This window comes from Haliotis rufescens, unplaced genomic scaffold (genome assembly GCF_023055435.1).
Source record: "Haliotis rufescens isolate VD_foot unplaced genomic scaffold, xgHalRufe1.0.p SCAF_15, whole genome shotgun sequence".
Classification (NCBI taxonomy): domain Eukaryota; kingdom Metazoa; phylum Mollusca; class Gastropoda; order Lepetellida; family Haliotidae; genus Haliotis; species Haliotis rufescens.
The window spans coordinates 31308184-31322508 of NW_025963835.1; the positions used below are offsets into that span (position 1 = coordinate 31308184).

The 14325-nt window shown below is 40.1% G+C and overlaps 1 protein-coding gene across 2 annotated transcripts; it reads left to right on the forward strand.

Annotated features, from left to right (window-relative positions):
- Positions 1 to 964: 964 nt before the first annotated feature.
- Positions 965 to 13113, forward strand: LOC124131930 (proline-rich protein 11-like). Of its 2 annotated transcripts, none has more exons than XM_048396467.1 (9): positions 965 to 1112; positions 1918 to 2089; positions 3952 to 4059; positions 5062 to 5238; positions 6086 to 6196; positions 7940 to 8052; positions 8810 to 8866; positions 11111 to 11219; positions 12415 to 13113. In XM_048396467.1, exons 1-9 carry the CDS (start codon positions 1090 to 1092, stop codon positions 12655 to 12657), a joined length of 1113 nt encoding a protein of 370 aa, XP_048252424.1. In that variant the 5' UTR covers positions 965 to 1089; the 3' UTR covers positions 12658 to 13113. The 2 variants fall into 2 exon arrangements, with proteins under 2 accessions (XP_048252424.1, XP_048252425.1); XM_048396468.1 differs by having other exon boundaries at positions 1918 to 2080.
- Positions 13114 to 14325: the final 1212 nt, after the last annotated feature.

The window sequence follows — 14325 nt, forward strand, 5'->3', positions numbered from 1 at the left end:
ATTACAATATTCACACATGTACAAATTAATAGTATTATAATTTGTAATTTTTGTACATGTGTGAATATTGTAAATATTGAATAATATGCACTGTCGCACTGTCATTTTAATTTCAATTTAAAAGTTCAGTTTCTTGGCTCCATAAGATGCCTTAACATTCTTTTCTAAATATTTGAGACAGCCCTTAGATGTAGGGTAAGTATGCAGTCTTACTCAACCTTAAACCTGACATACTAAGATCCCATACTGAAAACATTTCTTTGTTATAAAGATGATCAAGAATGTTCTTTGCTAAAAGAACATAAAACGCACATCCAAAACAACTAAAATATACAGTAGCATGAAATAACAAAACTTCTTTACAAAAATAATGCAGCAGTGTTCTTAGTCATTTTGCAAAATAACTCACAAAAATATCATTTCATCATAATCTGACCCCCCCCCCCCCCCCCCCCCCCCACACACACACACACACACACACCCAATGATAACATGTACTTGTATATAATGTTCGTAATCGCTGCTGATAGATCAAATAATATAACCCGTGATAACATAACGTGTGAGTATCGTGTGCTGTTATTCCCACGATTTCGTGCATATTATGGTAAATGTTTCATTATTTACACGATATATCGTGTTAAAGTTCTGTTATTTACACGATGTCGTGCATATTGTGAGAAATTGTCTGTTATTTACACGATGTCGTGCATATTGTGAGAAATTGTCTGTTATTTACACGATATCGTGCATATTACGAGAAATTGTCTCTTATTTACACGATATCGTGCATATTGGGAGAAATTGTCTGTTATTTACACGATATCGTGTACATTGTGGAATATGTTCTCCTTATGTACACGATATCGTGCGAATAGACACAGCCCATCTTGAAACGTTTACTTCCGGATCATGTAAAACGTTTTGTGATTGGTTCGGAAAATAAAACCTCGCGTTTCATTGGTCGTAAGGCAAGCGCCATCTTCAAAGTTACTTCCTGTTGACATACGCCCGGTTACTTCAAATGGCCCGCCCGCGACAGGGGAGTTAACGTTTGTGACAGACTATGATGATCTGATATCAGCCCTCATGAAAAAGAATTTCGAAACTAGGTAATGCAGATTTCTATCCATTACTTCAGTTGTTATTCTTTGCGTACGTGTTTTACCAAACTATTTGACAAATGCAATCTGGTCAAATCTGTATATTTGATGAAAAACAGCTGGCAGATCGCCCCACAAATATACCTAGTATTAGCCTGTGATCATCTGGTGATTGGGTGGTTGTCGCCTTGGATGATCCTATGGTTATTGTATCCAAACAGCGCGCAGCGTTGATCATGTTGTCGACCATTTGTCGATCGGATTTTTTTCATGCAGGACCGCTCTAGATCTAAAGTAATGGCTACACTCACTTTTCATTTAATCATTTAGGGTTTGACAGGCTAGTAAAAAGCTTGTAAGTGTAGCAGGGCGTGGAGTCATCCCACAGATGACATCCTTACCTTGTCAGTTCCTGACAGTGTTAACCTCTTTGATGATAAATACAGTCTCAGCCTCATGTCTTTAAATTTAATATCAAATAAATCAACACCAGTTTTAAACTTTTATTGACTAGCGGGCCAAGTAATTATAGTTTGATTTTTATTCAGTTAATAGTTTTATTAGTTTAAACATGTTAAACTTTTATTTACAAGTGTTGATATATTTGATATCAAAAGACACTGGTGAAATTCTCTGTATGAACCTAAAGTCCCCAAAACAGACTTTCACTTGACACTAACATGGCACCTATAAGGATCTCCACCTAGACTGGAAATAGGCACAAGTTTGTTCAGCACAGCGAAGTAAATGAGTAGTTAGCGTACATTATGTAAGTGTACTTTAATGTAAACAAATCACTCAATCTATTTTGCAGGCAGAAAAGAGACGGTCCTAACACTACTACTCCACTTGGTTGGCTTGGCAACCAGCTGTCACCAACTGCTATCATGGATCACATTTCAGGTTATAGTAGTCTGGTTACCATAACAACTGGCATCAACAACGTTTTCGACTGGTGTCAGCAAAGCTTTCACACAGTAAGAAATGTAAGACATTTTCCTTCATATTGATTCCCCTCTGCAATAAGTTCCCAGTAACCATGGTAACCTATGCTCATCTTAGAGGCAACTTTATGGATACGATGGTAAACATGGTAAAACTTGGAGACTTATTTGGTTGGTTGCATGTCATTGTATCCCTGTACCTCAGTGACATGGGACGTTATATATATGTTATATACTAAACAAAAAAGGTTGGGGATCATGATTGTTTTTGTTTTTTTATGAAATTGTGTGCTCATACTACAATAAAACATCCACAAAAAGTTCATGATCCCTTATTTTTTGTTCAGTGTACATAATAACAATCACTGACTTGTCTAGTCAATACTCAACTATATACGGGGTGATGGGGTAGCCTGGTGGTTAAAGCATTCGCTCATCATGCTGAAGGCCGGGTTTGAGTCCCCTCATGGGTACCACACAAAAAGCCCATTTCTGGTGTTCCCTGCCATGATATTGTTGGAGTTTAGCTAAAAGCATACTCCCTCACGCAATTATTTACAGATGTATTTTGCTGGAATGATATTGACTGTAGTGTGAAAAAACGAGACTAACTTTTATTTGTTTCTATGTTTCTAGTACAGTCCCAAAGATGATATATCTGTATAATACGGACATTTCATATCAGCATGTAACACAGAATTATTTTAGAAAATGACTGCTTATTAGTTTAAAGATACACAATAAACTGGATCCAAGTGATTTCAAATATAGTATGGATCCTAGGGGTGAAACGGGGCGGTCGGGTAGCCTAGTGGTTAAAGCGTTCGCTCGTCACGCCGAAGACCCGGGTTCGATTCCCGACATGGGTACAATGTGAAGCCCATTTCTGGTGTCCCCCGCCGTGATATTGCTGGAATATTGCTAAAAGCGTCGTAAAACCATACTCACTCACTAGGGGTGAAACAATGCAGCAAGTTCACGATAAATATCATGATACGTAGGCCATGATGCGTATTGCGATACGCATATTTACAACAAATCACATGGAAACGTCTTGACAAAAATATTTCAGAGCAGGTTCAAAAGGAAAAGCTGCTGCCGACACATGGTCGTAGCGGCTATTTTTAGTAGTGAACTTGAAATGCTAATTACAACACAATTTGCTATATCTGACTGACAAAAACGCCCGGGGTTATTAATCGAGTAGTAAGTAATTTATTTCAGCAAGTGTATCGTCTTGTATCGATACAGAAAAAAATATTGTGTATCGTATCATCACATGAAAACTCATGATTCACCTGTGCACCAATGTATTCTTTCACCCCTTTTGGATACCCAAAGAAATCTCTCGGTACCCCAGTTAGGGTGGCCTCTTCCCCACGCGGCAATTCGATTCCCATAACTCTGTGTAGAAATTCAGTTTGGCCTGTTTTTACATTTTTTCCCTTTCTTGTTGTCAAAAAAGTAATAACTTGCATGAAGAAAGACACAAATAGTAACATACATTCATTATGTTTGTATTAATGTACTTTTGATATTTTTTTAACAGTAATCTTGACTTAGAAAGGGAAAATGTTAAAAAAATTATGCAAAACAGTAGGGTAATTTCAATTGGCAACTGCAAACTTCATGTGATGAATTTTGTAACAAAACTTATATCATTAGAATTGCAAATGCTTAAGGAACACTATAACGCACTGTAACTCGATGTTTTTTGCCAACTTCCATGCGTAACGCGGTGGCGAAAAAATATCAAAAGCAGGAGAAATGTGTTGGAATTGGTGGGCAAGCCACCGTGCGTGCGTTCAAGGGAGGTAACGCAATGAGAATGATAACATGTGAGTACATAGTCGATGTCTCAATGCATTGGCTGGAGGCCTGTGACAACAGTCAACTGTTTGCAGGGTGTGGGGAGAGTGCGGAGCGTGTGGATGATGCAGCAGCAACTACAGGAGACGCTGCAGCGCGTCCAGGAGCTGGAGCACGAGCTTCGTACAGTCCGACAAGAGAAGGCACGTACAGTCATGGCTCAATCACAATTATCTCAAACAAATTTGTTTTGTGAATCTCTCATCTGTCATTGTAAATCGGGAAAGTGTTGCGCCATGAAATTATTGTGAGTGGTTAATATCAGCCTTAACTGTGTCTGGAATGTTTTTCACTGGTAAGTTTACATCATTTTCAGTAATTCACAGCTTTGTGGTGTGGCGCGATCACTTCTTGGTGGTCGACCGCTTTGTGGCATGTTGCGACCGCTTTATGGCATGGTGTGATTGCTTTGTGGCGTGGAGCGACCTCTTTGTGGCGTGCTGCGACCACTTTGTGGCGTGGTGCGACCACTTTGTGATGTCGAAACCATTTGCCATTTTGTATCCCAGCAACGATCAATCAAGGGAGATAATACGGTCACATGGTAGCAAGCTCCTTCCCAGCACGTGACACCGTCGTTATAGTTTAGAGAGCTCCGCCAACGGGCTATAGCTGTGAGGAGCTTGATATTCGCGATGTGTACACGCTAATTGATAAAAAGATCGTCAGAGGCAACTTGTATCAGAAAGATGCTTTTTTCCATCTCCATATCGATTAGAAACACATCAATATACTTATTTCTATTTGCCCCAATATATTGCTACATTTACAAACGTATCGTAATAATATGTATTGCTGAAGATTTGCACACAATGTATCCGGTGTACCGCACACCCTTAGGTGCGACCACTTTGTGGTATAGTCCGACCATGTTTGTGGAGGCCTCGGTGGCCGAGAGGGTTTAGTCACAGTATTTGTGTGCTTGTGATTGAGTGCCTTACTCTGAAAATGTGGGCTCGAATCCTGGATGGGACTCAAAAGTACTAGAATTTGTACTTTCCTGAGAAAGTGTGATCCCAAATATAACATGTGTTACATATGTTGAGTCCTAACTCAAGTAGTGTGAGAAGCCTACGAAGTGGCCAGGATGGGGATGTTAATGTGACATTGACACTGTGCAGTCATACCATTATCTTCTTTTGTAGGAAACGTTGGTTCAAGATGCGAAAAAGGCTGTTCCTGGTTCGGCCTGCGGGGTACCACCTCCTCCCCCGCCCCCCTGTGCCCCTCCACCCCCTCCACCTCCACCGCCGCCCCCGCCCCCACCGGCACTGCCCCCTCAGAAGCTGGTGTTCAAGAAGAAAAGGAGGTGTGATGACCAGGTGTGGGAGTATAACATCAATCTTTGTCATGGTTGGAATGTCCTATGTCCCTGGATCCCCACACAATCTATGTTGGGGTCTATGATCAGTCACAGATGTAACATGTACGCAAGACAGCTTACTGTCTCTAGTATGCGATATGGGTGCGCTTGACACTTAAAAATTCTATCGCCATGATTAGCCTACTCAAGTGCGACCCCAGCGAGTTTGATTAAAGCGTTCCGTAAAATCCCTCCGGCATGAACTCCTTGAATACATTGACTACCTTGGACACCTTGAAATTCTACTTTTCAAACCAGTAGTTTAACATGTGTTTTCCGTTCCGACTAACATGAAGATTTTTGTTTTTATGTTTGTATAAAAGAAACACAAACCATAGAAACATATAGAGAAGTATGTATGTTAAGAAGAGATGTTTCCAATGTGTACCAATTAATGACAAAACTAACAATCATCAAGTGTTACCACAGTCTTTATTCTAATTTCTTATCATGATATGCTGCATGTTATTTCCAAACTTAACATGCTAATCCTGCACAAGACAAATGGTGCATTTCGAGTCATGGATCTATGACCATGATGACATGAGGCATTCATCAGCGTCAGTTCACAAAACATAACACTAACGGTATGTTCATTTTTGCATCGGACCAATCTAATATCTCATGAATATAAGTAGTTCTTCATATATTAACCAACATATATGGTATTCGCGATTCTTTTGTCGGTTAGTATATAGCCTCAGCTATGACATTCCCACTTCTCTTAGCATTATGTTTGTATTTGTGAAAGAAAGGGGATAAATTAAGAAAATATAAATATTACTGAACGTGGACCATCCTTTCAGACACCAGAGGAAAACAAGTCATCTGGGAAGATGGTCGTTACAGCAGCTGATTTACTGAAGGTCAAACTGAGGTCAACGCCGCGAGACACCAACCAGGGAAGCCACGAACAGGTATTGAGATATCACAGCATAAAGATGACATGGTCACTGCGATACAGTTTGGCCAAGGTCATTCGTATGTGATTATTTAGACCAGTGTCTTTTTCTAATTACTATAATGTGTGTTTTAAAGTTTTTGAACATTTATTTTACTAAAAGAAGATACTGTTTTTGGGAAAGGAGGGAAGGAGTGCACAAAAATTCAAATGTGAGATGATTGCATAATGATAATTCAGGAAACAGTTTTTATTATTAAAATTTGTCAATTAAATGTTACTTTTGTTGAAAAATGTCACCAAATGTGCCAATTATTAATTTTGTATGTGTTGACATAATTAGCATGCTTTGAAAGGGAGGGGAGGGTTGTGCGCCCTTGCTCCCTGCCCTGAATCCACAAATGACCAACTAAGTTAAGTTTTGCAATATTTGCCGCTTGATTATTGAAATGCTGCATCTAACAGTGTCAATTATGCAGGTGGGCATATTTAGGTCAGATGTGTCAATACAAATATTTTCCATTATGAACCTGACCAAATGTGCACACTGTTCGAAATCATTTTAAAACCCATTAGGAGAGTCAGGCAGGTGACCCATAAGTGTTGCCTGTCTATCTTCAAAGTTACCTGCCCACACTCAGACGTTACGAATATTGAAAAATCGCAAAAAACTAAGAGACAAATCATGTCTTGCTTAAGTTGAAATAATGCAAACAAGTACTTGAGAATCTACAAGGAGTCATAATCAAACTGAATACGTAATTCGTCGTAAAATTATCTGCCCAGACAGTCGGGCAGATGGAGGAAAAGTTCATGCAGCCCGACAGAAACGCTTCCAGCCACGGGCAGGCAATTATTTCCGATACTGATTGTGCACACAACTTGTATAATTGACTACAGTAGTACTTCATGGATAGAGAGAACAAATGGAGACGGCGAACTGTTACAAAATCCCTGATTTATCTCCTCTATATTATCATATAAAAAGTGAGTATAATGAACTCTCTACAGCGAACAAATGTATATAGCAAACTAATATCTGATCCCTGACAAGCTCAAATACCCCTAATTAGTGATGTGTATAGAGAACTGAGAAATCTCACTCAGTGTCAAGTGTCACTGATAATTGGCTGTATGCAATCAGCGGCGAATCAACACAATCAGCGGTGACAATTCAAACTTGTTGAACTTTACGTTTATCTTACCTGTAACAGACATAAATTTCACGAGATCATGTCAAAGTGTCACTTCACTAGCACATGTTATCATGATGGGCAATGCTGCAGTTACGTGTATTGTTTTATCCAAGATGGCGGACCTTTCCGAGTGAAAACGTTTATATAACAAACAATGCATATAACAAACTGATTTCTCTGGTCCCTTGTAATTCATTATATCCAAGTTCTATTGTACTCATGAACCCGTGAAGGTCCGGGGTAGAATCGGTCTTCAGCAACCCATGCTTGCCGTAAAATGTGACTGTGCTTGTCGTAAGAGGCGACTAACAGGACCAGGTGGTCATGCTTGCTGACTTGGTTGATGCATGTCATCGTATCCCAGTTGCATGGATTGATGCTCATGATATCAATCACTGGATGATCTGGTCCAGACTCGATTATTTACAGACCGCTGTCATATAGCTGGAATATTGCTGAGTGAGGCATTAAACAACAAATAATCAAACAAACAAACAAACAAACTGTACTCATGATTTTAGTGGGATTTCAATAACTCACTCTTGCCTGACTCCTTGTCACAGGGAGACAGTCAAGCACATGTTGTGAGTGTGGAGGACTTGAAGCGCGTGTCGCTGAGGAAGACACAGTCAGCCATCACCCTAGGGGAGCTCGGCAAGGAGAACATACAACACATGTAAGATGCTCCTGTATCCACAGAGTAGTCACAACCCGCGAAGATCTGGGGTAGAATGGGTCTTCAGCAACCCATGCTTGCCATGAAGATTCCGGGGTAGAATAGGTCTTCAGCAACCCATGCTTGCCGTAAATGGTGACTATGCTTGTCGTAAGAGGCGACTAACAGGATCAGGTGGTCATGCTTGCTGACTTGGTTGATGCATGTCATCGTATCCCATTTGCGTGGATTGATGCTCATGATATTAAACACTGGATTGTCTGGTCCGGACTTGATTATTTACAGACCGCCGTCATGTAGCTGGAATATTGCTGAGTGCGGCGTAAACAAGAAACAAATGATAAAACGTGGTCACAGATGCCAACCATTGCAAATTTCATGATATCCATACAATACAATATTTTGAACCAAATTCATAAATTTTATGTACAACAAACATTGTGAAGACTGTAGTTATTGATCTTGTTACAGACATTGTCACATTTACAACCCATAGCCAATCAGTTACCATGGTTACAAGTCACTGCTTACGACTTGATTGTAATTGAAAGGTTCACAGTTTTGATAAGTTTGTTTGATAAAATGCAGTGAAATGTTTGAATATGCAGATGACATCTGCTCCCCTTTAATTAAAAAAGAACAGATGGTTTGGAACTGTGGACAATATTTAACAATGTGATGTTGTGTATTTTAACCATTATGTTAATATTTTATGAAACTTGCAATAGTTTGTGATGTCCCTTCTTGCTGTGTCCAGGCTTGTCAAGGAAGTCCTGGTCAACCGCATGAAGCTGAGGAAGACCACCGTCCAGAGGTAGGTGGGCCAGATATCCATTCACTATACAGAGGTAGGTGGGCCAGGGATTATCCCTTCTCTGTACAGAGGGAGGTGGGCAAGATTATGTCTTGTATACACTGTACACAGGTAGGTTGGCCAGATTATGTCTTGTATACACTGTACACAGGTAGGTGGGCCAGATTATGTCTCGTATACACTGTACACAGGTAGGTGGACATAAAATGACTGGACATAAAATGTCTTGTATACACTGTACACAGGTAGGTGGGCCAGATTATGTCTTGTATACACTGTACACAGGTAGGTGGGCCAGATTATGTCTTTTATACACTGTACAGAGGTAGGTGGGCCAGATTATGTCTTTTATACACTGTACACAGGTAGTACTTTTTATGCAACCACAAGGTTGTTGGGGGTGTACAAAAAGAGATTGAATGATGGCACTTGTTGTTACCCTGTCTGAGGCTTAATGTGTTTAAATATTTCAGGCGAAATGAGTTTAAATATTTCGGGCTTATTGTACGAGACAAGTACACACAATAATATTAATCTTAGTTCATATTAAATGCCTGTTGAAACAGGAAATACAATTCAATTCATAAAATAATTATGTCCAGTAATCTTCTATCTCAAAATATATATTGACATAGTTTACCTCATGTTCATACACCTGAAGCAATACATTATACAATGTCATGTTTGACTGGACATAAAAGTCAGCAAGTTTCCCCTCAAACGTTGGGGTGTGCATTACACAATGTCATGTTTGACTGGACATAAAAGACAGGAAGTTTCCCCTCAAACGTTGGGGTGTGCATTATACAATGTCATGTTTGACTGGACATAAAAGACAGGAAGTTTCCCCTCAAATGTTGGGGTGTGCATTATACAATGTCATGTTTGACTGGACATAAAAGACAGCAAGTTTCCCCTCAAACGTTGGGGTGTGCATTATACAATGTCATGTTTGACTGGACATAAAAGTCAGCAAGTTTCCCCTCAAACGTTGGGGTGTGCATTATACAATGTCATGTTTGACTGGACATAAAAGTCAGCAAGTTTCCCCTCAAACGTTGGGGTGTGCATTATACAATGTCATGTTTGACTGGACATAAAAGACAGGAAGTTTCCCCTCAAACGTTGGGGTGTGCATTATACAATGTCATGTTTGACTGGACATAAAAGACAGGAAGTTTCCCCTCAAACGTTGGGGTGTGCATTATACAATGTCATGTTTGACTGGACATAAAAGACAGCAAGTTTCCCCTCGAACGTTGGGGTGTGCATTATACAATGTCATGTTTGACTGGACATAAAAGACAGCAAGTTTCCCCTCGAACGTTGGGGTGTGCATTATACAATGTCATGTTTGACTGGACATAAAAGACAGGAAGTTTCCCCTCAAACGTTGGGGTGTGCATTATACAATGTCATGTTTGACTGGACATAAAAGACAGCAAGTTTCCCCTCGAACGTGGGTGTGTGCATTATGCACAAAGTAATTACAGTGATCGCTCGCTATTGCGCTCTTCGATAAAGCGCTACCTCGGTTACTACGCGCGGTAACTACGCGCGGTAACACATGGCTCCCAAAATTTATGTACACTTTTATTACTGAGAGTTTTACACAGACATAATTGTATTGTTGTTCGTTGTTCATTTGCACATAACGCTTCTCATTGCATAATCAACCGTTTATCGCTGAATGGAGTTCTAATAATCTGTTTGAAAACATCCGCGGCAAGTCCCGGAAATACGATTGTTCAACTAGTTAACTTTTCACACTATACATCCTTTGATCTTAGAAGCGCATGCATGCAATAAAAGTGAACCACAAGCGAAGTTTATATTCTTAATTAGTGGGCAATCCAATTTAAGGCTAAACTGTCACACACATGTAGTTGCTGTCACAACACGGCGGTCATTCATTTCGTAATCGCGCTTTCGTAACATCGCCTGGTTTTTTTCCGTAGTTATAACAAGCGATTTCATTGGATTAAAATTTGTTTCTAATGACGCTTTCTTGCCGAAATCTGCTACAAGTTTCGTGATTGGTCAATTTTGAGCACGTGACCTCAGGCAGCCAATCAAATTATAGCTGTGATACCAAGCTCGTGTTTGATAAATTTCAGAAGTTAGCGAAAGATTTTTTGTTAAATCGTGTTATTCTGAACGTTTTAAGCAGGAAATCACGATATATATTAAAAATATGGAACTTCGCGAATGTATCGTGCTAGGTTAAAACATTTATGTCTCCAGGAGTCCGGGGGGAACCCCCATCATTGACAGCCAGGAGAAGAAGAGGAATAGGGAGACCGGGCAGGGCCTCACTCCCATCATGACCAGAGCCCTGAGGAAGAAGTTCAAGGTATGTCAGACTATAACCTCACCTGATGGCTGCTTTGGGGGGATGTAACAAGGACTGGTCAGCTCGGAGTTGGTATATTGTGTCACTCACTCACTCACTCACCCACCCACCCACCCACCCACTCACTCGCTCACTCACTCACTCACTCACACAGCACTTCAGTAACCCATGCTTCACATAAAGGGCGACTATGCTTATTGTAGGAGGCGACTAACGTGATTAGATGGTTAAACTCGGTGACTTGGTTGATGCATGTCATTGTATCCCAATTGCATGGATCGATGCTCAAGATGTCAATCATTAGATTGTCTGGTCTTGACTCGATTATTTACAGACCGCCGTCAAATAGCTGGAGTATTGCTGATTGTGGCGTTAAACAACAAACAACAAACAAACAAAACAAAGCATGTGTGTAACTGCAAGGCAATGTTTAACCTCGTTCCACCTCACCTTATTTAAGAGATTTAAGTTTCTTTTTGAATTTAATTTGTTTCTCATCTGCACTCAACTAATAATATATCTTACATTTCAGAAACTGCTTTACTGAATGTGATAACATGTTTGAGTAATGTGACATTGATATCATACTGCATTGAGATCAACTACACTACACATGTACAACTCCTACATAGAATCCTATTGCCCCTTCACTGTATACAATATTTATGTCACTTGGTGGGGCACAGGTGGCCCAGTCGTCCAAGGTGCAGCGATTCGCTGTGCAGAGTTGCGTCCCTTGGGCACGCCAGAAACCTATGATTGTGGATTTCGAATCCCGGTTCGCCCCAATTATGTTTCCAGGTTTGTCAGCACCATACCTGTGCTCGTGGGTTTCACCGTAGTGGTAAAAGTCTAAAACCTGCATCACTTAGGGCTTTCCTCCCACATTAAGCTGACACGCCGTGATATAACTGTAATACTGTTAAAAGTGGTGTTTAACCCAACTCACTCACTCACTCATGTCACTTGGAGTTAGGCTAGTTTCAGGAGACAATATACAGAAGCTTGTCATGGTTAACATTGATGGTTAATTAACTATAGTTTATAAAACAGAAGAAAAGCATATTTGTAACACAACATTTCTCTTCATTTTTTAAAATATTTCTGCCTCGGAAAACCCCCCAACAAGTTTAGATAGTAAATGATGCAACACTTTATCATCACCATGGTAACAATCATCTGCCTGTGTCTGCAGCTGGTCAAGTCACATAGCATCTCCTCCAACGACTCCTCCAGCTCCTTCTCCAGCCCCGACCTTCCTCCGTCACACGCAGCATCATTTACAACACCAGACTCCACGCCAACATCATCTTCCACAGACAAGATGGCCAAATCAAAGCGACGGCGGTCAAGGCGTAGCAACGTAAGCGAGCGGTCACCCTTAGTGGACATCAACAACGTGAGTGAGACGCAGGAGGCGTCCATGTCTCCGCTGTGACACCTCCGTCTGTGACACCTCCGTCTGTGCAATAGAACTGCTGTTGCATCACGGTGCATAACGTCTTCAGCCAGAGCAAACATCTGGTGTCCCCACCATGATGTAGGATTAAACCCAACTCACTCACTCACTTCAGCAATAAGGATGAAACCTAGTTCACAATACAGATAGGGTTTGGAGGAATTTCTATAATTAAGATATGAATTATTATGTTAATGACATATTATTTTGTTCCTTGAACACATTCAGACAATGTGTATATGTCGCGTTGATGTGAAATTCTTCATAAGAGTCCTTTTAAAGTCACGTTAAAATCTTTGAATTTTAGCGTGAATGTTATGTGATATAGGTAACCAGGGTAACCACAATGTACATAATGTCTATATGTGAAGTGATGGCCACTTCTAGTGGCTGGGCATGACTGTTTCAAATGTCTTTCATGTCACACGCTTACACGCTTACAAGGTTTTGGTAGACAGAGCATGCCCTGGGGAGAGGGAAAAACCAAGGGGGCGAAGCCCCAGCGGTTTTTCCCGACCCCCAGGGCATGCTCTGTCTACCAAAACCAAGGGAAAGTGTTTTTTCATACTTATAAACCGAAAAAAGAAACTTAAACAACATTTATCACTCACTGGGCTACAGATATGAAGGTTGCGAGTTCGATCCTCTGGAATATAATGAAAACATTTGTCATTTGATTTTACATTTCATTACATGCTCAATCTGAACGGAAGTTACATTAATAAAATATCCAGGACATTATATAAAATCCCTAGGATATTATAGCAAATATGACTTGAATATCCTATAAAATCCCTGGGATATTATATAAAATCCCAGGGACATTACAACGTCCCTGTTTATGAGATTTAACCCGACCGGAAAGTAAAACCTCACAATAGGTTTTAATGCCTATGTCTCTTACTTAATAGTGATCCCAATGAATAGGTTTATAAGTTGCTGGAATATTGCTAACAGCTGAAGGTGTTAAAACCATACTCACTCACTCACTTTCTACAGACTCCCTGACCTGCCTGTACACTTGTGTGTTGAATTACTCTCATAAACATCAGTCTTTCTTATGTTAGATCTCATGCTTGAAACCCAGGCTTGAAACCGAGGTTCGGGTCTCACGTGATTCCCGCCATTGTATTTAGTTGGGTTACTGTCAACTCTCTGAGGTCATGTAGCTGTCTTGTTTAGACGACATTTGAGTTACAAGGCTTTGCAGTAATTATCTGGCTTAATTTACTTTGTCTCTTGATCTTTGAAGAAAAAAAGGCACAAGAATTGTTTATTTTATATCTATTACAAAGAAAATGTGTCAGAAACATGTTTAAAGATGTTACCTTTGTTAAAACATACTGAATAATCTGCATTGGTATTTATGTAGCATGTACATATTTCATTCTATCCTGAAATTAGCATTTCATGGATACTTCCGACCCAAATCATGCTAATTGCGGATTCGTCTTGTTGATCCAAATTCATAGAAAATACTCATCGACTGTCAAACGATCAATGATTGCATGCCGTAGGCTTTGCACTGTCATGACTTCAACTTCATGTGATAGTTATGCTTCATACCTCTCCATAATCATGTTATTTGTAGGATGTTGGTTCACTGGATGCACCATTCATGATCTGTGTTTCATGTGATAGAAAACT